The 26,256-nt window shown below is 42.5% G+C and overlaps 1 protein-coding gene across 3 annotated transcripts in view; it reads right to left on the bottom strand.

Annotated features, from left to right (window-relative positions):
* Positions 1-26,256, bottom strand: part of LOC132393173 (rho GTPase-activating protein 31-like) — a 110,042-nt gene that overhangs the window by 27,542 nt on the left and 56,244 nt on the right. For all 3 annotated transcript variants that reach the window (XM_059968086.1, XM_059968088.1, XM_059968087.1), the window contains exons 2-5: positions 25,888-25,990; positions 7,819-7,963; positions 4,886-4,968; positions 3,523-3,630 (exon numbers count right to left, since the gene is read on the bottom strand). In XM_059968086.1, the coding sequence (XP_059824069.1) occupies positions 3,523-3,630; positions 4,886-4,968; positions 7,819-7,963; positions 25,888-25,990 (439 nt within the window). The remainder of the gene's footprint in view (positions 1-3,522; positions 3,631-4,885; positions 4,969-7,818; positions 7,964-25,887; positions 25,991-26,256) is intronic.

The following is a 26,256-nucleotide window of genomic DNA, read 5'->3' as shown; positions in this document are numbered from 1 at the left end:
GGCAAAACCACAAAATATTTTATAGGCAGGGGAAGGACTAGTGCCTTAAACACTAAGTGGTAGTCAAAGTGTAAAGGGCAGGAGGTTGGGTGACATACATCTGATGACACAAACTGGTGCAATGCAGAGGTGTTTAGCAAGACCAATAAAGTGTGCAAAGGCCTGGCTGAAACCTCTGCTTAAGGACGGTGGAAAGGCACAATTATCACAGTCAGTACAGGAGGAGAGCTCTTTTGCCAGTAGACTAGTTCTCTGTTAAACACAGTGCTTTTGGATTAAATTGCCCAACATGGCATTTGACTGGTCATAGGCGAGATTGTCCGGCTGGTCCTTGCTGCTTGAGTGGGGCCTTAGGAAAGAGAAAATTTGAGTTGGTGTATCATAGACCGCACATTATTTATTTCTGTTTACCAACAATGGAGCGACAGTTTATACTACAAAGAAGATTCAACAAGAACTTGAACTTCAGTCCCTAAATTAAGTTGGATTTTCAAACCTGAGAAACAATTCTAAAGGGAGTTTGACTGTCTGGAGATTATCTCATTTTCATGTTTGCTTTGGAATTATTGATTGCAAATGTCAACACACTACAGCAATGTTCCCTGTATGTGTGTGATAACTTTTCCCAGTCAGAGTTTCAAACTGTAAATATTTCATAGTGAATGGGGGAAAACCAGCATGAAGAATTAACGTAGGAAATTTGACTCTCAAAACTGGAGAGACCCAATGATCTGTAGGTGAATGTTCTACATGGAGACCTGATGTACTCTGGGTGAACCCGCCGCGGACTCCCGGCGTACTCCGAGCGAACCCACCGCCGACTCCCGGCGTACTCCGGGCGAACGTTCTACATAAAACATTTCCATTCAGACCACAAGTTTGGTCAGGAGCATCTGGTTTCTCACCTCATTACCTCCTGCTCCACTGCCACTCGGAACTCTCTGCCCTTTTGACCATAACTCAGTACCAATGTAAATGAGGAACCGCACATTATCTCCTCATAAAGGAGTTATTAGAGCTCCAGACTCAAAATCTAAATTCAACCATTTTAGATTAGCATCAGTGATTTTATCTGGAAATAAGTCTAACTGCTGTGAACTACATTTCCTCTCGATCCATATAAACGCAGAGGGTGAGGGAAGGCTGCACATAGTGACAGAGAGTTATATCAGCTTTGGCTAAAAACCCGATGTCCAGCTTCTTCCCCACTTCTGACCAAGCACCTCTCTCACTTGCCCTTCCTGGTGGTGCTGCCACATTCTCAGTTTCTTTATCCACCTCACTGGATCATTGCATTATGGTCATTTCAGCAATTTGTTTCACACTACTTCACAGGGCCCAACAATCTTTCGTGTCCTGGAAGTTGCCCTCTTTATTATCATGCCCACATTTACTGTTTACCCTGTCGGCACGGAGTTTCATTGCATCCTAGTGTACGTGACAATAAACAATCCCGAGCCTGATGAAATCTGAGACAAGCTTTAAGCTGGAGAAAACATACAGAGGACACCAGGAGACTCCAGTGACACAAGTGGTAACAATACCGGCTAAAAGTGGGTGGTAAGCTCATGGCTTGAGGAGATGTAAACCGGTCTTGTGAAGTATCACAAGAGGAGAGATGTGAGATGCCTGGCTCCTCATGGCCGAATACCTGAAATAGTTGAATTCATTGTAGAGTCTGCAATGTGTCAAGATGGAAAATGAGTTGATCGTTGAAATTGTGTTCAACTTCATTGGAAGAGAGACAGGTCACAGAGAGAATAAGGTGGAGATTTTAAGTGATGGGCAACTAGATTAGAGTCAAAGTGACCCACAAAGTTATCACTCAATCCACTAATGAGGACTCCATATTCAGATTGTCAAAATTTTATTTATTGAGATACAGCATGGAATAGGCCCTTACTTGAGCTGCACTGCCCTGCTCAATTTTAACCCTCGCCTGATCATGGGGCGATTTACAATGACCAATTGAGCTACTAACACATTCAACTTTGGACTGTGGGAGGAAGCCCGACCAGCTGGAGAAAACCCGTAGAGTCACGGGGAGAACTTACAATCCCATTACAGGCAGCAGCGGGAGTTGAACCCTGGTTGCCGGCACAGTGAAGTGTTGTGCTAACCACTACCCTAACATGTCAGCCCAAAATTTTCTTGTTCCTTCACTTGCCCATTACCACGTTCTATTCCATAATAAAGAGTGGGTTTTGTTGTTCAGATTTTAGAAAAATGATATTTAAATATCCAAAATGCTGAAGGGGTCCGAAAGGGTAAATGTGGGGAGGACTTTACCCCAAGCTGAAGAATAGAGAACCAGAGGTGGTGGTGGCGGGGGGGGGGGGGGGGAGAGGGCACAGTCACAAAATAAGGGGAAGGCCTTTTAGAAACAAGATGATATGAAATATCTTTACTCAACAGGGGTTAAATCTTGGGAATTGTCTTTGGGGGTGTGGACATTCGATGATTGATGTGTTCAGAACTGAGAACAGTAGATTTCTGAATATCAAGGAAATCAATAAGAATAAAGGCAACTTGGGACCACACGTGTGGTCTGAATGCAAGTGTTCTGGGTAGCCACTTCCTCTCCATCTGCACGTATTTAAAACCTACAGTGTTCATAAGTTCCCCTTTTCTGATGAGAAATCATTGACATGAATTATTGGCCCAGAATTTGTGGTCAGTGGTGAACCACGTCCACTTGCCACTCACCTACAATGAGTTCTCACTGTCACCGGGAGGCCCTACATGGTGACAGGTACTTCAGCAATAAGACCACAAGCTATAGGGGCAGAATAAGGCCGGTTGGTCCAATACGTCTGCTCTGCCATTCACTCAAGGCTGATTTCTTTCCCCCCAAATACAACATCCTGCCTTTTCCCCAAAACCTTGAAGGTATTAACTTCTGCCTAAGGCCTCACAGCCATGTAAGAACATATTGGGTCAAAAGAAAAAGATTGTTTAATGATGTAGGTGCCAGCATGTGAGAGGTGAAAAGATTTAAGGAAGGAATTCAAGAGCTTATGGCCTAGATAGCTGAAGACATTACTATTGATGGTGGGGTGAATGAATGGGAATATGGCAGAATTAGAAGAATATATAGGTCCAGGAGCTTTGGAGGGCAAGGGAAAATTATGGAATTGTAAGCAATGGAGGGATTTAAGGGCAATGATGAAAGTTTTAGCTTTGGAGAGTGCTGGACTAGAAGCCAGTGCAGATTATTGAACAGAGGGGTGAGAGACAAGCAGCAGAGTAAGGCATGTTTGGGCAACAGAATTTCAGGCAAGTTCATATCCCCAGAGTGGGAGAAGGGACCTGTTGAACTGCTATTGCCACACTGATTGCCATTCACCTATCATATTAAGCTTCTCTCTCCATAATATCCAGCTGGGCTGCTTCATTTCTCCCGTGTTTCTGGTTTCAGCTCGCTCTTCGACTGGCAAAAGCAGCATTTTCATCCAAGATGTTTCCTGTTCCGTACAACCACCCCAAGTTTGCAAACAGAATGAGTTAGCTTTAGTTCCCTACCTCAGCAGATTGGGAGCCCAGACAAGGGCCAGGTTTCTGGAGTGCATGTTTGTCTTGGTGCTAAAGGAAGCTATGTGTGTTAGATGTTTGCTCAGGTATTCCAAAGTTCTGCAGGAAGAGAAAAGGGGTAAAGTTTATGAATAAGATTTCTAGCACTTTACGAATTTTCATTTTTGTTTAATATTACAAGATTAATATCCAAATTGAATAATCTATCTGCCTTGCACCACACATTCATATATTTACTCAATATAACATCTACAACTCTTGTATTAAAAGCACCTTTTATTCATTTGCACATTATGGACTTTGCTGACGTTGGTGGGTCTGGAGTCATATGAAGGTCAAAAGGAATAAAAACAGCAGGTTTCCTTCCCCAAAGGATATACGTGACCCAGATGTGGTTTTATGCCAATCCAATGGTTTCACGGTTACTCTTACCAAGACCAGTATGTTTTTATAATTCTGTATTTACTTAATTACGTAAATTTATATTCCCCAATTGCCATAGTGGGATTCACATTTATGAGTTTGATTAACATTCCAGACTTTTGATTGTCAGGGCACACACGTAATCGCACCAATCCTACAGATGATACTGATGTAACAGCAGAAAAGATTCAGATGATTCAGTGGGACAAAACCAGATTTTACCATGCTTCAACCAACCCCCATTGGTACTGAATCATGGGACCTGCCTCCTGTATCATTGGGGAGCTTGAGAAATCCTCCCGCAACGTATCTTCCAACTTATGATATAAGACATGCCTTATTAACTGGTCTTTCAAAACTGTACGACAGAGCTGTGTAGTGTAGTGGTTAGCAATAGACAGCCAGCAATTTTGTTTCAATTCCTACCACTGTCCATAAGGAGTTTGTACGCCCTCCCTGTGACTGCGTGGGTTTCCTCCAAGTGTTCAAGTTTCTTCCCCCGCTCCAAAGACTATGGGTTAGAGTTAATAAGTTGTGGGCATGCTATGCTGGCGGCAAAAGCTAGTCACGCTTGTGGCTGCCCCCATCACATTCTCGAACTAAGTTGGTCTTTGATGCAAATGACGCATTTCACTGTATGTTTCGTTACACAAGAGACAAAAAAACTGATCTTTAATCTTCAATATTTAGGAATTAAAAAGGCACTGATAAGTAGGGAGAAGAATTAGAAGATAATTTAATTCCTACTTTTCTACTTTTATCACAGCTTAGTCTGTTTTTTTTCCTAGGTTATTTCAATGATTGAGAACTTCCTTGCATGTTAGCTGTTGGAAATGTGCTCAGAAGATCATGAAAAGCCAGATGGGGCATGGTTCTGACTGATCTGCTTGGTGTGGCAGTGATGCTGTCACTTGTCAGCCGGCTTTGTTACCTGTAATGTGGAGGAGGAAGCTCTTTGATGACATTCTGGATCCTTAACAGCTGCTCCTCCTCTGACTGAGCAGCAACAGCTTCCTGAAGAAGCAAACAACAGAACTTGGTGAGGTACAATAGGATACCCTCGGTCTAATTAGATTAGCGTAAGGTAACTGGTTGTTATTTGAAGAAATTTAATCAAAACACACGATGGAGACAGCCGATGAAGGCTCGCCTGTCCACTTCTTTCCATTGAAGCTCTCTGATCCATTGAATTCCTCCAGATTTTTTGTGGTAATAAAATGTTATCTTGCCTATCACAGTACACTAGTCAATCAATATCTCCATGAGATTGTTGAAATGCCTCACTCAGTGCAGAAAATCAAACATTATTCTATTTCATTGCTATAAACTGTTCAGTTAATTTGATTCCAGAGTTTCATATTATGAAAAATAATTATGATCCAGACTTTTGCTGTCTCTAAATGCTATTTGACCAATGGCCCAAGGAAATTTCAAAGTAACTCACTGACAGGACTGGAGCATGGTTAAAATCAATAGGCATTATAGACCTATCCTGGTATGTGTTTGCTGATGGGTGAAATGAGGGGAAATAGTGTGGACCTCCCATTTTCATTAGACCCCCATCCCCTCCCCAACTATTCATTTCCCATCTGTGAGCCTGAGTCAAATAGAAGTCTCAAGCCTTAAAGTTGTGACTGGGTATCAGGCCGTATGCAGCTACAGGGTACAATTAAAGTGATTAACTAGAGAAATCACATTAGCTGATTGGTCTCTTCTTGCTTCTAAGCTTTGAACTGTGAATGTCCATGAATACTTAACCCTGTGAACATGTTTGGTAAGAAATAAATCAGAACACTTGATTGTGTGTGAGCACAACTCTCTCTATATTTTCACTGAACTCACAACCGCTTACATGTTGTGCGTTCTTAGAGTCAGAGAAGAGTTATGGTGCACAGCAAGGAGACTTTGCTCACTGCATCTGTGCAAGTGTTGCTGGCTAATCCCACCTTCCAATGTTTGGTCCAAAGCCCTGCAGTTATGGTTCTTCAACTATATGGGCAATTACTGCTTAAGTATGTCTAGAGCTTTGGCTTATATCGCCACTTCAGGCAGCGAATTCTACATCCCCACTAACCACTGGAAGAAAACTACTGTCATTTCCCCACTGATTCTTCAATCAATTGCTGTAACTCTATACTTCCTGTTCTTGACCTTTCCACATGGGGAGATACGTCCTTCTTCTTTTCTCTACCCAGGTCCTCATACACCTCAATAAAGTCTCTCCTGAACCTCTTCTATTCCCAAGAATGCACCTCCAAACTGATACAAGCTTTCCTCATACCAATGGCTTGGTGGAACTGGTAACATCCTCAGCCCCTCTCCAGTATGATCGTACCTCTCCTGTAACACAGTGATCACCTTTACCTCTTCCTCATCCTGGCTGTGCAGGAGATTGAAAACCCTAGATAGTTTTTCTGTCTTTCCCAGGCACCCAGTATGAAATATCATAACCCAAAGAAGTCAAGAACAAAATGAGAGAAGTAAAAAGATGTAAGGCTAAGCATCCAAACCAACTAGGGAGATAATTTTGGAGATAATGCCAGCAACTGTAACCTAAGAATATATAGGCATCCATTAGTCTCATGAGACTGTGGATTTGCACCTTGGAAGGTTTCCAGGGCACAGGCCTGGGCAGGGTTGTATGGGAGACCGGCAGTTGCCCAAGCTGCAAGCCTTCCCCTCTCCATGCCACCAATGTTGTCCAAGGGAAGGGCACTAGGACCCAAGCAGCTTGGCACCGGTGTCGTCACACAGCAATGTGTGGTTAAGTGCCTTGCTCGAGGACACAACACGCTGCCTCAGCTGAGGCTCGAACCAGTGACCTTCAGATCACTAGACCGATGCCTTATCCACTAGGCCACGCGCCAACACTCAACCTGAGGATATAAGTTATTCCATTAAAAGGCCTACTTGCACAGGACAGCTCTTGAGCACCATGGTGCAGCAGATTGTATTGGCACCCCTTTGTAATACAAGTTTAACTTCTATCAAAGTCATAAAGTTCTGGCCTGCAGCAGGATCAAATATTATAATGTACATGCCAATGGCCTAGCCCTCCTCGTTCAACATCCGATTTGGACATCTCGCAAAGCAGCCTAGTTTTGCTTTGTACACACCTTAGGAGGTTTGCTGTTCTATTCCCGCCTCTAATGGGATCAGGAGCAAGCAGAGAGGACACGGATCACTCAGATTTCTAAAGAGAAAATAAAAGCCTTTGCTTTCCAATAAGTAGCTGTTTAAGAAAAACGTGAGTAAGCCAGATGGCCAAGAGACATAAATCTTTCAGTGTTGCTTCAGTGGTCCCTGGTCAGCTCTGCTTAGCAACTAATGTCTTTGAGCTTCAGCAGAGGGGGCGGTGAAAGTGAAATGGAATTTAATGGGATATTAATGGTTGAGCCATAAATTCACAGTTAGTCCTGTGCCATCAGATACTAGTCGCTCCTTCCTTGGGGAAACTTGGGCCTACACACAACGAGTTTGTCTTCCTTGCTGTGGCAACACGCCTATTTTATTGAGTGTGCAAATGCAAAGCCAAACAGAGCATCAAGCCTGAGGAGAGTGATCCCAGCTGGGCAGCAAACGGAAACAAAAGTAAAGTCCGCTGTGAGTATTGCTCGTGATCGTTTTTGTTTTGCTCGTTGTCTCCCAGGTGCACGGTCAGTTGTGATGCTTTGTTGTCCCTCCCACACCCCATAGGTCAGCACACACCTGCTGGGTTTACCTAAGAAAGGTGAAGTGCTGGGGGGAGTGGGGGGCAGCAGTTTTCTGTAGGTTTGTACCTCCATGCAAACCATCGCCCTCACCAGAGAAGGACGAGGAGGAAGAAAGCGTAATCTTGAGAGCTGGAAGTGAAGGAGTACTCACTGTGAATTTTTTGTAGAGTTCATATGTGAGGAGAGGATTGGGGAGTTCTCGGAAGTAGAGCTTGCAGAGAGAACCCACACAGTGGATGTCTTGTAGGTACACTTCCTTGGTCAGGTCAGGACGCTGTTCCGTGCCAAATTCCTGCCTGCAATGGCAACAACAGGAGGGGTGATGGCAGGACATTGACAAGTATCAGAGTTGCACAGTGAAAAAGTAGAAAACCTGTTCCCCTCACAAACGATTGATATCAGCCTCATTTGAACTGCAATTGTGGAGGTTTTACACATTGAACAAATTAAGTTATAACACCACATTCAGAATGTAGTGAGGAGCCTGAAGATACTCTGAAAATGACAGCAGTCAGCTCCACACAGTGATGTGAGCAGGAACTTTAGTGTCTGCTTTGGAGAGGCATATTAAACACATATATCACACAATGTAGTACATCCTTAATAAGTTACTGATTATTGGTCCTGCCGGAGTGCACCCTGTGCCACATGCATCTCTGACGCCAGGGTTGATGTAAGGCTAACGTACGTGTATTGTCAGAGAGACACAGTTGGGGGACTGCAGGGCGATTGAACATTTCCTCCCATTTATAACACCAGTCCCTGTGGAATGGAGTGCCTTTCGAAGCTTGGTAATAACCCAAAGAAATAATAAATGTGATTCTGAGATCCCTTGGGGGGCAGTCTAACAGACCCTCCCTTTGCTTTGTTGTTGAGAACAGAACAGGCCATGCTTTGATTGGTTGCTGCTGGAAAAAGTGCAGGAGGATTTTCTGTAATGCCAATAATATAGGGGAGGAGGGGAGAAGTCAGTGATGTCAAGATCTGTCTATGCTGCACTCTTCTGCTAGATAGTTACAGTGCAGTATCTGCTAAATGTTTATAAAATGTTTGAAAATTTAGACCAGAAGACCGTAAGGCCACAAGAAATAGGAGCATAATTAGTCCATTCGGCCCCCTCATCTCTGCTCCACCATTTCATCATGGCCAATCCATTTCCCTTTCAACATTTGATAGTTTTCAATGAGATCCCCGCTCATTCTTCCAAACTCCAGCAAGGACACAGGCTCAGAGTTGCCAAATGTTTCTCATATGAAACTCGTTAATTTTCAGAACCATCTCCAATGACAGCACATCCTTTATTAGGTAAGGGGTCCAAAACTGCCTCACCAGTACCTTATAAAACCTCTGCATTACATCCTTGCTTTCATATTCCAGTCCACTCAAAACTGAATGCTAACATTGCATTTGCCTTCCTCACCAACAACTCAACCTGCAAATTAACCTTCAGGGAATCCGGCACAAGGACTCCCAAGTCCCTTTGCACCTCTGAGCTTTGAGTTTTCTCCCTGCTTAGAAAATAGTCTACGCTTTTAATTCTCCCTACCAAAGAATATACTTCTCATATACTTCTCAACACTGTATTCTATTTGCCTCTTCTTTGCACATTCTCTTAATCTGTCCTTCTGCAACCACCCTGCTTCCTCAACACTCCCTGCCCTTCCACCTATCTTCATATTGTCTGAAAACCTGGCCACAAAGCCATCAACTACATCATCGAAATCATTGACATAAAACGTAAAAAGCAGTCCCTACATTGACTGTTGCAAAACACCGCTAGTCACCATCAGCGAACCAGAAAAGGCTCCCTTTATTCCCACTCTTTGCCTCCTGCCAATTAGCCATACTCTATCCATGCTAGTGTCTTTCCTGTAGTATCATAGGATCTTGCTAAACAGCCTTATATGCAGTGCCTTGTCAAAGGCCTTCTGAAAATCCAAGTCCATAACATCCATCGATTCTCCTTGGTCTATCCTGCTTAGTATTTCCTTAAAGAATTCCAAAAAATTTGTCAGACAAGATTTTCCCTTAAAGAAGCCTCACTGAATATGGCCTATTCTATCATCATGTGCCTCCAAATACCCCAAAATCTCATTCTCAACAATCGACTCCAACATCTTTCCAACCACTGAGGTCAGGCTAACTGGCCTATAATTTCCTTTCTTCTGCTTCTCTCCCTTCTTGAAGAGTGGAGTAACTTTTGCAAATTTCCAGTCCTCCGGAACCATGTCAGAATCTATTGATCCTTCTAAGATCATTACTTAGCTTCCACAATCTCTTCAGGTACCTCTTTCAAAACCCTGGGCCGTAGTCCAGGTAACATATTTACCTTCAGACCTTTCAGCTTTTCAAATACCTCTCCTTAGTAACTCACTGATACGTCCTGACACTCTCGAACTTTCACCGTACTGCTAGTGTATTTCACAGTGAAGACTGACACACCATTTCCTTGTTCTCCATCACTACCTCTCCATTAGTTTGATACCTCTTCTACCCCTTATATATCTGGAAAAAAAAACTTCTGGTATCCTCTGATGTTATTGGATATCTTACCTTCATATTTCATCTTTTCTCTCCTTATTGTTTTTTAGTTGCCTTCTGTTGGATTTTAAAAGCTTCCCAATCCTCTAAGTTTCCCACTTCCCACTAAGTTTTGCTGCATTATACATCCTCTTTTTTCCTTTTTTTGATGGTTTTGACTTCCCTTGTCAGCCACGGTTGCAACACTCTGCCTTTAGAACACTTCTTCATCTTTGGGATGTATCTATCCTGGACCTTCCTTCAGGACCTCCACCCTAATCCTACCTATGTCATTGGTGCCAATATATACCAAGACTTCTGGCTGCTCATCCTTCCCCTTTAGAATGGCGTGGGCCCAATCCGAGACATCCCTGACCCGGGCACCTGGGAGGCAAAATACCGTCTGGGTGTCTTATCGCATCCACTGAATCTTGTGTCTATTCCTCTAACTATTGGATCTGCTATCACTACTGTAGTCCTCTTCTCCCCCCTTCCTTTCTGAGCCACAGAGGCCGACTCAGTGCCAGAGACCCTGTTGCTGTGGCATTACACTGTCCCCAACAGCAGCCAAAACGGTATACATAATATTGAGTGGAATGGCCACAGGAATGCTCTGCACTGGCTGCCCATTTCCTTTCCCTCTCATGACCCTTTCCCCCACGTACCTGCCTCTTGCAACTTAGGGATGACTGCTTCCCTGAAACACTACAAGGCTCAGAGATAGAAATAGCACAGGGGTACTTAGCTGCATAAAGTGTGGATGAGGCCTCAGCTCACTTTCCTCTTTAGTTATTTCTCCAAAACTTCCAAATTTTCATTGAGTGCACATCTCAGTGCTACTTCTGTTAATTGCTGATAGACTGTGATGCTGAGCTGAGTTATCAATCAGTGTATATATAGAGGGCTGTTTTATACAACAATTTTCATTTTCCTGGTACCTTTTAATGAGGTAAAATACTCCAGAATGCCTCAATAAAGTACTTTACGTGAGCTGAGTAGGGGCCAAATACTTAGAGTCGTACATCATCAAAACAGGTCAGTTATTCCAACTCAATTACGTGTGCTAAATGTGTTGCCCATCGAGATAGTCCAATCTGCCCACGTTTGGCCCTTGACCCTCCAACCCTCTCCTATCCATGCACTTATCTAAGTGTTACTAATTTGCCCACCTCAGCCCCTATTTCTGGCAGCTTATTTCGAATATGCACCACCCTTTGCAGGAAGAAGCTGCCCCTGATGTCCCTTTTCAATCTCTCACCTTTGATCTTAATAAACCTGTGCCCTCTGGGAAATAGACTATGCACTTTTACCATTCTAAATCCCCTCATCATCTCATGAACCTCTATCAGACCACCCCTCAATCTCCTACATTCCAGGGAATAAAGCCCTCGTCTATGCAACCAGGCTCTGAAATCCATCCCGGCATAGCCTTTCCGTACTTTCCTAGTTTAGTGATAACTTTACAATAACAGGGTGACCAGAACTGCATACAATACTCCAAATGTGGCCTCACCAACTTAGGATCAGAAGCAGAATCAAGTTTAATATTAACGGCATATGTCATGAAATTTGTTGTCGTTGTACAACATAATACATAATAATAGAGGAAAATGTGAATTACGTTAAGTATATCTATTAAATAATTAAATTAAGTAGTGCAAAAATAAAAAAATAGTGAGGTAACGTTCATGAGTTCAATGTCCATTCAGAAAATGGATGGCAGAGGGAAGAAGCTGTTCCTGAATCATTAAGTGTGTGTGCCTTCAGGTTTCTGCACCTCCTTCCTGATGGTAACAATGAGAAGAGGGCATGTCCTGGGGAGGAGAGGGGGGCTTAATGATGGATGCCACCTTTGAGGCATCACTCCTAGAAGAAGTCCTGGGCACTATAGAGGCTAGTGCCCAAGATGGAACTGACTAAGTTTACAATTCTCTGCAGCTAACTTTGATTCCTGTGCAGTAGAACACCCCCCCTCCCCCACCAATTCCAGAAGGTGATTACAGCCAGTTACAATGTTCTCCATGGTACAAAGCAACTTCCCGATTCTTGTACACAGTGTCCTGATTGATAAAGGCCAGCATGCCAAACTCCTTCTTCACCACCCTATCTTCCTTTAACACCACTATCTGTGAACTATGCACCTACACCCCTGATTTCCCCTGTTCCATAACAATCTTTAGAGCCCTACCATGCCCCATTTAAGCCCTACACTGATTTGATCTCCTAAAATGCAGAACCTCACAACTTTTTGATTGCAAACCATTTAGTCAACCCTCAGCCCACAAATCCAGCTCCCCTGTCATTTTTTTTTATAACTTTGTACACTATCTATAACATCACCTATTTTAGTATCATCTGTACACTTACTAATTGTGCCTTACATATTCATATACAAATTGTTTGTATAAGTTACACACAACAAAGGTCCCAGCACCAACCACTGGGGCACACTACTGTCTGAGAAACATCTCTTGGCTATCTCCTTCTGCTTCTCGCTATAAATTCATATAACCATATAACCATATAACAATCACAGCACGGAAACAGGCCATCTTGGCCCTCCTAGTCCGTGCTGAACCCTTAATCTCACCTAGTCCCACCTACCCGCACTCAGCCCATAACCCTCCACTCCTTTCCTGTCCATATACCTATCCAATTTTACCTTAAATGACACAACTGAACTGGCCTCTACTACTTCTACAGGAAGCTCATTCCACACAGCTATTACTCTTTGAGTAAAGAAATACCCCCTCGTGTTTCCCTTAAACTTCTGCCCCCTAACTCTCAAATCATGTCCTCTAGTTTGAATCTCCCCTACTCTCAATGGAAACAGCCTGTTCACGTCAACTCTATCTATCCCTCTCAAAATTTTAAATACCTTGATCAAATCCCCCCTCAATCTTCTACGCTCCAATGAATAGAGACCTAACTTGTTCAACCTTTCTCTGTAACTTGATTGCTGAAACCCAGGTAACATCCTAGTAAATCGTCTCTGCACTCTCTCTAATTTATTGATATCTTTCCTATAATTCGGTGACCAGAACTGCACACAATATTCCAAATTTGGCCTTACCAATGCCTTGTACAACTTTAGCATTACATCTCAACTTCTGTACTCAATGCTTTGATTTATAAAGGCCAGCGTTCCAAAAGCCCTCTTCACCACCCTATCTACATGAGACTCCACTTTCAGGGAACTATGCACAGTTATTCCTAGTTGTTCCTCTGCATTCCTCAATGCCCTACCATTTACTCTGTATGTTCTATTTGGATTATTCCTGCCAAAATGTAGAACCTCATACTTCTCAGCATTAAACTCCATCTGCCAACGTTCAGCCCATTCTCCTAACCGGCATAAATCTCCCTGCAAGCTTTGAAAATCCACCTCATTATCCACAACACCTCCTACCTTAGTATCATCGGCATACTTACTAATCCAATTTACCACCCCATCATCCAGATCATTTATGTATATTACAAACAACATTGGGCCCAAAACAGATCCCTGAGGCACCCCGCTAGTCACCGGCCTCCATCCCGATAAACAATTATCCACCACTACTCTCTGGCATCTCTCATCTAGCCACTGTTGAATCCATTTTATTACTCCAGCATTAATACCTAACGACTGAACCTTCTTAACCAACCTTCCATGTGGAACTTTGTCAAAGGCTTTGCTGAAGTCCATATAGACTACATCCACTGCCTTACCCTCGTCAACATTCCTCGTAACTTATTCAAAAAATTCAATAAGATTTGTCAAACATGACCTTCCACGCACAAATCCATGCTGGCTACTTCTAATCAGATCCCGTCTATCCAGATAATTATAAATACTATCTCTAAGAATACTTTCCATTAATTTACCCACCACTGATGTCAAACTGACAGGTCTATAATTGCTAGGCTTCCTTCTAGAACCCTTTTTAAACAATGGAACCACATGAGCAATACACCAATCCTCCGGCACAATCCGCGTTTCTAATGACATATTAAAGATCTCTGTCAGAGCTCCTGCTATCTCTACACAAACTTCCCTCAAGGTCCTGGGGAATATCCTGTCAGGACCCGGAGATTTATCCACTTTTAAATTTCTTAAAAGCGCCAGTACCTCCACCTCTTTAATTGTCATAGGTTCCATAACTTCCTTACTTAGACACACCTTACTTCCACACCTTAGACAATTCAATATCCATCTCCTTAGTGAATACCGAAGAGAAGAAATCATTCAAAATCTCTCCCATCTCCTTCGGTTCCACACATAGCTGACCACTCTGATTCTCTAAGGGGCCAATTTTATCCCTCACTATCCTCTTGCTTTTAATATAACTGTAGAAACCTTTTGGATTTACTTTCACCTTATTTGCCAAACCAATCTCGTATCTTCTTTTAGCTTTTCTAATCTCTTTCTTAAGATTCCTTTTACATTCTTTATATTCCTCGAGCAATTCCTTTACTCCATGCTGCCTATATCTATTGTAGACATCCCTCTTTTTCTGAACCAAATTTCTAATATCCCTTGAAAACCATGGTGCTCTCAAACCTTTAACCTTTCCTTTCACCCTAACAGGAACATAAAGATTCTGTACCCTCATAATTTCACCCTTAAATGACCTCCATTTCTCTATTACATACTTCCCATAAAACAACTTGACCCAATCCACTCTCTCTAAATCCCTTCGCATCCCCTCAAAGTTAGCCTTTCTCCAATCAAAAATCTCAACTCTAGGTCCAGTCCTGTCCTTCTCCATAATTATATTGAAGCTAATGCTATTGTGATCACTGGACCCGAAGTGCTCCCCAACACATACATCTGTCAGCTGACCTATCGCATTCCCTAACAGGAGATCCAACACTGCCCCATCTCTAGTCGGTACTTCTATGTATTGTTGCAAAAAACTATCCTGCACACATTTCACAAACTCTAAACCATCCAGCCCTTTTACAGAATGAGCTTCCCAGTCTACGTGTGGAAAATTAAAATCTCCCACAATCACCACCTTGTGTTTACTACAAATATCTGCTATCTCCTTACACATTTGCACTTCCAACTCACGCGCCCCATTAGGTGGCCTATAATACACTCCTATCAGTGTTACTGCACCTTTCCCATTCTTCAATTCCACCCAAATGGCCTCCCTAGAGGAGCTCTCTAATCTATCCTTCCAAAGCACCGCCATAAGATTTTCTCGGACAAGCAATGCAACACCTCCTCCTCTGGCCCCTCCTATTCTATCACACCTGAAGCAACTAAATCCAGGAATATTTAGTTGCCAAACACACCCTTCCTGCAACCATGTTTCACTAATAGCTACAACATCATAATTCCAGGTATCAATCCACGCTTTAAGCTCATCCACCTTTCTTACAATGCTCCTAGCATTAAAATAGATACATTTAAGATACTCTCCATCTCCTCCTCTCTTTCCATCCCTAACAATGCATTCAAATTTATTATTCTTTTCTTTCTTCTCCCCTACATCTTTGGGCTGAGCGCATCCCTTCTCCATCACCTGCCTTTCCTCCCTCACACACTGTCTATTTACTTGCTCCACTGGTGAACTAACCTCCTCTCCCATAGTCTCCTCAAATAGTCTCCCGCCCCCCCATCTTACTAGTTTAAAGTCCGCCCTGTAGCCCTAGCAAACCTCCCCGCTAGGATATTGGTCCCCCCACGATTCAAGTGTAACCCGTCCTTCTTGAACAGGTCACTCCTGCCCCAGAAGAGGTCCCAATGATCCAGAAACTTGAATCCCTGCCCCCTGCTCCTATCCCTCAGCCACGCATTCATCCTCCACCTAATTCTATTCCTACTCTCATTGTCGTGTGGCACAGGCAGTAATCCCGAGATTACTACCTTTGCGGACCTTCTTCTTAACTGCCTTCCTAACTCCCTATACTCTCGTTTCAGGACCTCTTCCCCTTTCCTTCCTATGTCATTGGTACCTACATGTACCATGACCTCTGGCTCTTCACCCTCCCACTTCAGGATATCTTGGACTCACTTTGCTATAACCCCTGGATCCCATGCAATCTAACTTTCCAGACAAGCATGTCATGAGGGATCTTGCTAATGTCCAAATTGACACCATCCACTGCCCTAATCTCATTCACCATCTTAGTTATTTCCTCAACATTCAAAATAAATTTATTATTAAAGTACATATAGATTGCCACATACAACTCTGAGATTTATTTTCTGTGGGCATACTCAATAAATCCTTAACAGAATAATGACCACAATGGAATCAATGGAAAACCCCACCAACTTGGGCGCTCAACCAGTGTGCAAAAGACAACAAACATTGCAAATACAAAAATAAAGAAATGATAATAATAAATAAATAAGGAATAAAGAAAACGTGAGATGAAAAGTCCTTGAAAGTGAGTCCATAGGTTGTGGGAACATTTCAAAGATGGGGCAGGCGAAGTTGAGTGAAGTTAGCCCCTTTGGTTTAAGTGCCTAATCGTTGAGGGGTAATAACTGTCTTTGAACCTGGTGATGTGAGTCTTGAAGCTCCTGTACCTTCTTCCTGATGGGAGCAGTGAGAAGAGAGCATGACCTGTGTGGTGAGTGGTCTCTGATGATGGACACTGCTTTCCTGCAGCAACGCTCCGTGCAGATGTGCTCAACAGTGGATGTTGGTGGGAGGGGAGGGGGCTCTACCCTTAAGAAACTGGGCCGCATCTACTACTTTTTGTAGGATTTCAAGGGCATTGCTGTTTCCATACTAAGCTGTGTTGCAGGCAAACAATATATTCTCCACTATACATCTGCAGAAGTTTATCCAAGTTTTAGATGTCATGCCGAATCTTTGAAAACTCATCAGGAAGTAGAGGCACAGCTATGCTTTCTTCCTAATTGCACTTATATCTGTGCCCAGGACAGGTCCTCTGAAATAATAACCGTGGTGAACTACATGTTCTACCTGTCTGGACACGCCCCTTTGCTGACTGCTCCTGTGGCTCCTCCCATGGACACCGGTATAAAGGCGATTGCGGCCTGAGCCCTGCCCTCAGTCTCCAGGATGTAGCATGGTGGTCAATTACTGCTTGTTCTTTCTTCCAGTCAATAAAAGCCGATATCTCGCCTCACGTCTCAGAGAGTTATTGATGGTGCATCAATAACACCGAGAAATTTAAAGTTGCTGACCTTCTCCACCTCTAATCCTCCGATGAGGGACTGGCTCATGGACTGGTTTCCTTCTCCTGAAGACAATAATCAACTCCTTGGTCTTTCTGACATTGAGGGAGAGGTTGTTGTTGTGGCACCACTCAGACAGATTTTCAGTCTCCCTCCGATATGCTGATTCATCACCAGCTTTGATTCAGCCAACGACAGTGGTGCTGTCTGGAAACCTGAACCTGACATTGGAACGTGCTTAGCCACTCAGTCATGGGAATTCCAGTCCTCCAGAAATTCAGCAGTGGCCATCGAAGAAGCAAAAACCTCTGTAAGGACCACCTCTCTAACTTCCCACAAGGTCTGAGAATGCACTAAGTTAGGTCCTAAGGAATTTATCCACTTTAAGGCTTTCTGTTCCTCCTTCCTACTTATTCCTATGTAGTCCAAGACAACACCACTCATTTATCATAAATCCTTAGCTTCTATCATTTCCTCCACAGTAAAAATTGACGAGAAATCTTAATTGAAAATCTCCCCTTTAGCCATGTGGATCCTTAAAGGAGCCTATTCTCTCCCTAGCTACCTTTTTAATATACCTATGGTAAAAAAGTTGATTTTATGGCATGTCTTCTGAAGGAGGAGGACAAACCAATGAGGTGAAGAGATTTAGGGAGGAATTTCAGGTCACAGGCTGGCTGAAGACCATTAAGGCAGCAGTCATTGTGTAGATTGACTAGAAATTCTAAATCTTTTCAAGCAACAAATATCTGTTGTTCTATAGCAGGGGTTCCCAACCTAGAGTCCATGGAATCGTCTGCTAATGATAGGGGTTCATGGTGTAAAGGTGAAAATGTGGAGCAGCCATTTTCACCTGTTGTCACGCACTAGCGGGCAACAGTTAATGAGTTTTGATCTGATTCATGTGAACCAAGAAATGAGAGATGTTGCTTTTCATGAGCTTAGAAAACAACCATCATTTCCTTTTCCTTTTCTACTGATGAAGTAATCTTTTCGTAAAGCATGTGCAGACCTGATATTTAATATCCTGTATGATGACCGTAACAAACTATAGCTGTGTGTAGCATGGGGAGCATTCAGAGTCCGAGGCAAAGGAAATGGAAAACTGAATTGTGCAGCTGAGGTCATATTGGAATTCTGTCTAAAGGCACAAGTTGAAATGCAAACCATTTTTCTCTGATGTTTTGATTTCTTGTGTTTGTTGAGAATGTTGTTACTCAGCGTCTTAAGGACCCTGTCCCTTTTCACACCTCAGTGGTCAAAGGCTTGAAACAGTTGAACAGCACTGATGGTTCCTCCATAAACACTACCTACTTCAAGAAACTTAAAATCAAGGTGTTTATTTGACTGGAGATATTCCCTTTGATTTGTTCTATAGTGTAGCAGATGGAGATTCAGTAGTAGTGTTATTGGAACAAATATTGGAGACCTAAAGGGATGGCATGGGTGTGGTACAAAACACTTTACGAGTAGTCTACTCTTTTGGTGTTGCACGACTGAGCATGAAAACAGAAGGATGGGCTGGTTCCTAACAGCTATCTTTAGTTGTCACTTTGCACCTCCTATGAACCCACCAAGGGTAGAATGCCTGTGTGACACTTGATTGTGGTTTAGCAGAGCAGATGTGGGTATTCGCGAGCTGAACTACACTGCAACTGGTTATTTGTGGATGGTCACTACTTAACTTAAGCAAGGGTGTTTGTTATATGACCTTTAATGGCTGGATGCAACTTATTGATCCAAGATGGTTTTTAGCAGCAGTAAACATTAAAAACCTCAAACAAAAACTCATTTTTACCAAAGAGAACTTATTGTTACAACACTTTCTACAATTATAGCCAACAGTCAACATGAAATTATCTTTAAAGGCGTGTAATGCAAATTGTTGTTTCTGGACCAGTATTATGTGGCATGTACTGATTCAGAACACTGATTAAAAATCAAATAGTACTCTCAAAACACAAAATGGACCAGTAATTAATGGTTTCATGTCTTGTTTTTGTGACCGATTGCCGCCTGCTATTGCAGCAAGGTTTGGTGATGGAAAGTTTTCTTTGGTAATAATGATTTTCAGATGAACTCTTTCAAACATGTGTGCCAGGCAGGGTAAACTATTGCCTCACTGTTGCTTGGTAATGTAGGGTCACGGGCAATGGAGGAGCTGTTTAAAGTTGGCTACTTGAGAAGAGATGGCTCTATAAGTATTAATAGCTAAAGAGTCAAAGTTAGTTCATTTTTTTTATTGAATTGGCATTCAAAGAGATTTCAGATGAAACAATTAACAATGAGTTCTCCCAGTATTTCTCAGGACAAATCCACCCCATCAATATTTGGCAGCTTAAAATGGAGAATGTTTCTTTGCTGCATGAATCTCTGCCTCCTTTCTTGCTCTGCTGACTTATGTCCTGCTTGTGAAAGTGCTGGTGATTCAGCACAGAATACAGACACAGTCCTTTGCTAGGAAAGAGAACCAGTCCATTATAGACAATAGACAATAGACAATAGACAGTGGGTGCAGGAGTAGGCCATTTGGCCCTTCTAGCCAGCACCGCCATTCACTGTGATCATGGCTGATCATCCACAATCAGTACCCCGTTCCTGCCCTCTCCCCATATCCCTTGACCCCACTATCTATAAGGGCTCTATCCAACTCTCTCTTGAATGCATCCAGAGACTTGGAATGCATCCACTGCCTTCTGGGGCAGAGCATTCCACATATCCACCACTCTCTGGGTGAAAATTTTTTTCCGCATCTCTGTTCTAAACGGCCTACCCCTTATTCTTAAACAGTGGCCTCTAGTTCTGGACTCACCCATCAGCGGGAACATGCTTCCTGCCTCCAGCGTGTCCAATCCCTTAATAATCTTATATGTTTCAATCAGATCCCCTCTCATCCTTCTAACTTCCAGTGTATACAAGCCCAGTTGCTCCAATCTTGCTTTCAACATATGACAGTCCCGCCATTCTGGGAATTAACCTTGTGAACCTACGCTGCACTCCCTCAATAGCAAGAATGTCCTTCCTCAAATTTGGAGACTGAAACTGCACACAATACTCCAGGTGTGGTCTCACCAGGGCCCTGTACAGCTGCAGAAGGACCTCTTTACTCCTATACTCAATTCCTCTTGTTATAAAAGCCAGCATGCCATTAGCTTTCTTCACTACCTGCTGTACCTGCATGCTTGCTTTCATTGACTGATGTACAAGAACACCTAGATCTCGTTGTACTTCCCCTTTTCCTAACTTGACTCCATTTAGATAGTACTCTGCCTTACTGTTCTTGCCACCAAAGTGGATAAAGTAGATTATGCACCCAATCTTAAAGAATTTCCGTCTTCTCATCCACCAGAGTTCCCAGCTGTGCAATACCTGACTTTGCTCTGGATGTTATACCTCAGAAACGATGGTGGGTTTAGGAGGGCTCTTATTGTTTCAAGACAGCCAGAAAAGAACTTCCTACCCTGGATCCTCCCACCTTGGGGGGGGGGGGGTAGGGAAGAAAATACAACTTCTCTACATCACTTCTCTGAAAAGATGTTATTGGTGAGGAAGGAAGAACATGAGCATGGAGGGGTGTGCAGGAACTTTGGAGGGGCAGGTATTCACATTCTTAATGCCGTGCGGTAAGCATCCATAAATTTGTGCTGAAGTGTTCATTAAATTTTGAAGCAAGCCACAACCTTTAATTTTGCATTGAGAAGGATTCCTTCTGCAACAAATGCAAGTTCACATGTTGATTTACAAGTTCAAATTTAATTGTCATTCAGCCAGACATGAATAGCCATGAATACAGCCAAGCGAAACAGCGTTACTCTGAGGCCAAGGTGCAAAACCTGGTACCAACAGTCATACTCCGCACAAAGCACGTATAAGATATCAGTAAAATACAGTCACACAAAACATGTAGTCTAAGACAGAGTCCGTAACCTTTGCAGAAATCTGCTGTTGACCAGAATACAGCTTGTCTTCTGCCAAGCGAACACTGTGGTCTGCACCGACTCCAGCTTGGACATTGTGCTGCACCATCTCTGGTGGAGTGCACTGACTCCAACGTCCCTCTCCTGGGCAGCTGCAAGCAGGCAACCCCGTGGCTTGAGGCCTAGTCCTTGCTACGTTTGAGGGCATGCAGCTCCCTCGCTGTCCACCCCTGCTGCCTGCCAATAAATCAGTAGAATCTGACTTGCAGCTTTCTACCTCAACAAAGTCCAACTGGGTCTTGCACTCACAGGAAAAGTGACTAAGATGATGACTTGCTGTTATACTGCACACCTCCATCGCACACTGACTTCTCCACCGCCTCTCTGACTCGAGCAGCAGCACGATCTGCACCATCCAGTTCCTCCTCCAATGAGCAACCTGCTGATGGAGTAGACCTGCAGTTCTTCAAGTTCTTAATGTCTTGTGATTGTAAAAAATATGTTTAGAAAGGAAAATAACACATTTGCTTGACCCTGCAGAAACCACATGCCACCACCTGACCCTTTGCTGGCTATAATTTTGTAATTATAATTCATGATAAGATGTTTAATTGTCCATGTTCTTGAATTCCTCCTGGAAAAAAATACCAATTTATTCTCAGATACGGGTATCAAAAGGAAGGCTGGAATGTTTTGCACTCATTAACTACCCTTCAGAAGGTGGTGGGGTGACCTGTCCTCTTGACACAGTGCAGTCCTTGGAGACAATGTCATCCCGTGGTGTCTCTGGCTGCAGACATGGTTTTAATCCAGTTGTCATGAATAACCAGTTGTTCCATATTCAACTCTGGATGTTTTGTATTTCTGCAGGAGCCTCAGGAGTTACAGTGTTCCCTCCACTTACTACCCTGTCTTTAATGGACCATGAGCTTGTTAAGTTCTTTCGGACTACGGTGGCCATTTTTTGATCTTTGTCCAAGCACTTTATTTGTAAAGAGTCTGGGACAAAACCTGAGTGTCTCTCTCTAGTTGTGGACAATATCTTACATCTCATCACAGGTAGCAGCTCAGATACTTGTTTCAAGTATAAAAGAACCCTCCAAAGTCAGCTTGCAGTTATTTTTGAACTACAGGCGAGAGAAGGGATCCAACGTAAATGATGCGTGAATTGTTCCTCAAAATAAGTGGCTGACATTTAACTTGATTCTCTAAATGTTTTCCATATTTAAAAAAAAACCCAAACAACTCGCGACAAGTGGTGAAAGCACTGGATGCATTAATGAATTATCAGGAAGGTAAACTGAATGGAAACTTTATGAAATGTGAGATAGACTAGCTGATAGGCAGAAACATTTCCCAGAAGAATAAAGACCAAGTGACTTACAGCAAAGTAGCTTAATATCTATTGTGATCCTTACTATTTTGTTCTCTATAGTTGACCACACTGTTCCTTCAGTAAATTGAAAAATGTAACAGCTCCTTTAATATTTTGCACATAAACAGAGATCTAACATGACATACTATTAACTGTGATGAATGAATTGAAATCTCAAGGCTGTGTCATAAAATATGGTATGCAAACACAATCTGCAGATAATTACATTCAGTACCTTATTGAAAGCATTACTAAATTCTAACAAAGAGAACTGGTAATTTGAAAACATGAATCAGAACCAAATGAATAAAGGGCTTTGAAAGTTCCCAAATAATTAAAAAAACTAGTTGGAATACATCTTCACCAAATAAAGCCTTTAATGAACTGAAGACTGAGCTGTCATTCCAGCTTTGAGTAATAGTGCAAATTGGCAGTGTCAGATGAGTCGCTCATTATTCACGTTACTTATTAAGCAGATCCATATTACATACAGATGAAATTAACCCATCTCACACCTGCCTCTTTGTTCTGGAGGATTCATGCTATTCATACACTCTTACATCAGCTGCAAGAAGTTTCAAACTCCTGGACGGAGGCATCCCACACAGCCAGAACACTTTAAACACAATCAGGACAGCTCACCAATATCTCTACTTTCTGAGGAGGCTGATGAGATCCGAACAATGCACATCTTTACTCACATCAGTTCTAGTAGAGAGCATCCTAACAATCTCCATCACTGCATGGTAGAGAAACTGCACTGCGGCAGACAGGAAGGGTCTACATTTGGGTAGTCAAAATGGCCCAACACGAGAATGGCACCAGCCTACCCACCAGCAAGGGTGTTGGGAAAAGGCCAGTAACATCATGAAAAATCCCATGTACCCTGCTCTCGGACTGTTTCTCCCCCTGCCATCAGGGAGGAGGCTGTGTAGCATCCACGCCAGGACCACCAGACTCAAAAACAGTTACTTTCCCCAAACAGTAAGGCTGGTCAACACCTGCACCCACTAACCCACTAACACTCCCACCACGATTACTTATCATTCACCTTATGTACAGATACTCCTATGCCTAATGTCACTTCATGGACATATAATTAATCTCTATCTGTGTGTATATATATCTCAGCTCTTTATGTATTTGTAGCTATGGTGTGTTTTATTATTATTCTGTTCTTTATCTTACTGTGTTTTTTTGGGCTGCATCGGATCCGGAGTAACAATTATTTCATCCTCCTTTACACTTGTGTACTGGAAATGACATTAAACAGTCTTGAACGAATCTTCAGACTTAATCTCCACAACTTTGATAAGTTGATAGCCACAAACTTTGGTCAATTATTTGGTGTTACTATCAAAGACCCAAGCATGTTCCCTTCACTAACTCAAAGGACAGAAAATCTACACAATATCTAACATTTGTAGAAAGGCTGAAACTAGATGTATTCTTAAGTGAAATAAAAACATAGAAGCAAAAGTTACAGCAAGATGCTGAAGAGAATAAAGCTTAATGATAACTGAAGACCATCGCTTAATGACACCTGAAAACAATGTGGCAGCTGAAAGTAATTTCACTTCTGTGACATAACAGGCATAAGTATGTCATTGAGACTGATATTCCATTATAAGAAGGAAATCCTACGTAACTGTGAAGCTGAACTCTGCTTTCCAGCTGCCTGCTGCAGTGTATAGTCCATTGCACTCACTACTGGAAGGGATTAGGGACTGCTTTTCATCTGATGGTCAACATTCTTCCCTTTAACTAAAAATGACATAGATATTCATTTTTTTTGTTACTGGTGGTGGTGTATTAAAAACAGGTTGCAGTTACCCAAAAAGTAGTGTCTGCACCGTAGGATTTTGTGATATCTAGAGGACACAATTAGCCACTTTACAAATGTGGGCTCTTTTTCGGAAACTAAACTCATTTCGAGCAGCTCCTATGAACATTCGGTGCACTTCCTCTTTCCTTGATAGGATCTAAATTAGATGTTACACATGGATCACAAGAGCTATGAATATCAGTGGAGCCAGGGCATCATTGCCAGAAATGGAAGTTACCAAGTGCAATATGTTCTGCTGGTATAATTCCCCCATGATCTCGGCACCATAAATGAAGAAGGAACCCATGGAATGTTAATGAGAAAGCAAACAGACATTGTTTAGGCTTTAGACGTCTGAACAGATGAAGCAATCGACTTTCAGTGATTTACTGCGAAGGTGCCACGCAGGGCAAATCAAACTGCTGCAAACCCAGGGCCACATATAATTCATGCCACCAGCAAGGTCAGACAAGACCCTTGGGAGTCAGCCAGCCATGCGTGCTGGATGGTACTTTGAACCTGGGGTGAGAGATGGTGAACTGACAGATTAAATGGTGGAGGTAAGTGGGGGGGGGTGGGCGTTTGAAGATTCATTGATTGTATGTCCCAATATTGCTGATCAGATCACGGTGATCAGCAATCACTTATCAATCAATACTCAAGGGCGGGTGTGTGATTATGGAGGATGGTGTTGGGATATGAGAGAGTGGTTTGACCCAGGCTGCCAGTCACTCAAGTTAACTTTGTGCTGTTCTTATCATACACATACAAATCCAAGCTTTCTGTGTCTGGGTCGCTTTGCCTGTTGGCCCAGAGTTGGTAACTGGCATGCTTAAAAACTATAAATTGCAACACAAGGTTCTATTTCACCAATATTTGCGTCAGTATGAATAGACCACTAACACCATTTTATGCCCTTTCGCTCTTGGAGCCGGAATAAGATGGACGTCAAGTCTTTTCTGACTCCACATAAAAGATTATGCAGGTAGAAGGGACAAGGTTTTATTTGAATTCAAATTGGTAATTTTTAAATGAAAGTCGAAAGAATCACTGACCTGAAACTTTGATTGCCTCTTGTTCGACACATACTGTCCGACCTGTGGCATTTTTCCAGCATTTTCTGTTTTGATTGGTCATTATTAAGGTGCTCTTTACATTACCGAAAACAGTGTAAAGCATTTTTACCTTTTAAAATTTCAAATGCTTTAATCATGAATTTGTACAGTGCTAAAGACCAGGTCAAGAGGGGGCTTAGTGCAGTACTGAGGTTGCTTTCAATGGGTAAAAACAGGTATTATTGACATCTTTCAGGCCAAACTCAATACATCTGCACTCATTCATGTTTAAGGATAAAGCTTAGCTTACATGGAGTATTGTCTCAATGTAAGAACTATTTATGCAATTTCACACCATTAAAACCATATCAAGCGATGCCTTACCTTAGCCTTTGAATGTTGGATGTAATCCCTGAGTGTCTGTAGACCCCATCTACAATGCCGTGTTTTTCAATGAACTCTGCACAGCTTTTGAGGACTTGCGGAACTATTTAAATAAAGAAGAGATGGACAATTGTTTCAGTGCTCAATTCATTCAACCTCTTTCTCCTTAGCTGATGACTATACAGAAATATAAAATGAAAAAGTCTTCAGAAAAGTGAACCTTGATCTTTAAAAGCTTTACAGGAATAAATTTAGTAAAGTGTGTCTTTTTCTTTTAGTCAATAACCTAAATCCATACAGTATTTTCTCCGACTGTAACATATACTGAGTAAATATTCATTCTGCACTATTGCTAACCACAGCTACAAT

Source organism: Hypanus sabinus, chromosome 4, assembly GCF_030144855.1.
Source record: "Hypanus sabinus isolate sHypSab1 chromosome 4, sHypSab1.hap1, whole genome shotgun sequence".
Lineage (NCBI taxonomy): Eukaryota > Metazoa > Chordata > Chondrichthyes > Myliobatiformes > Dasyatidae > Hypanus > Hypanus sabinus.
The sequence above is the reverse complement of the archived record's forward strand: the minus strand, read 5'-3'. Positions and strand labels throughout refer to the sequence as shown.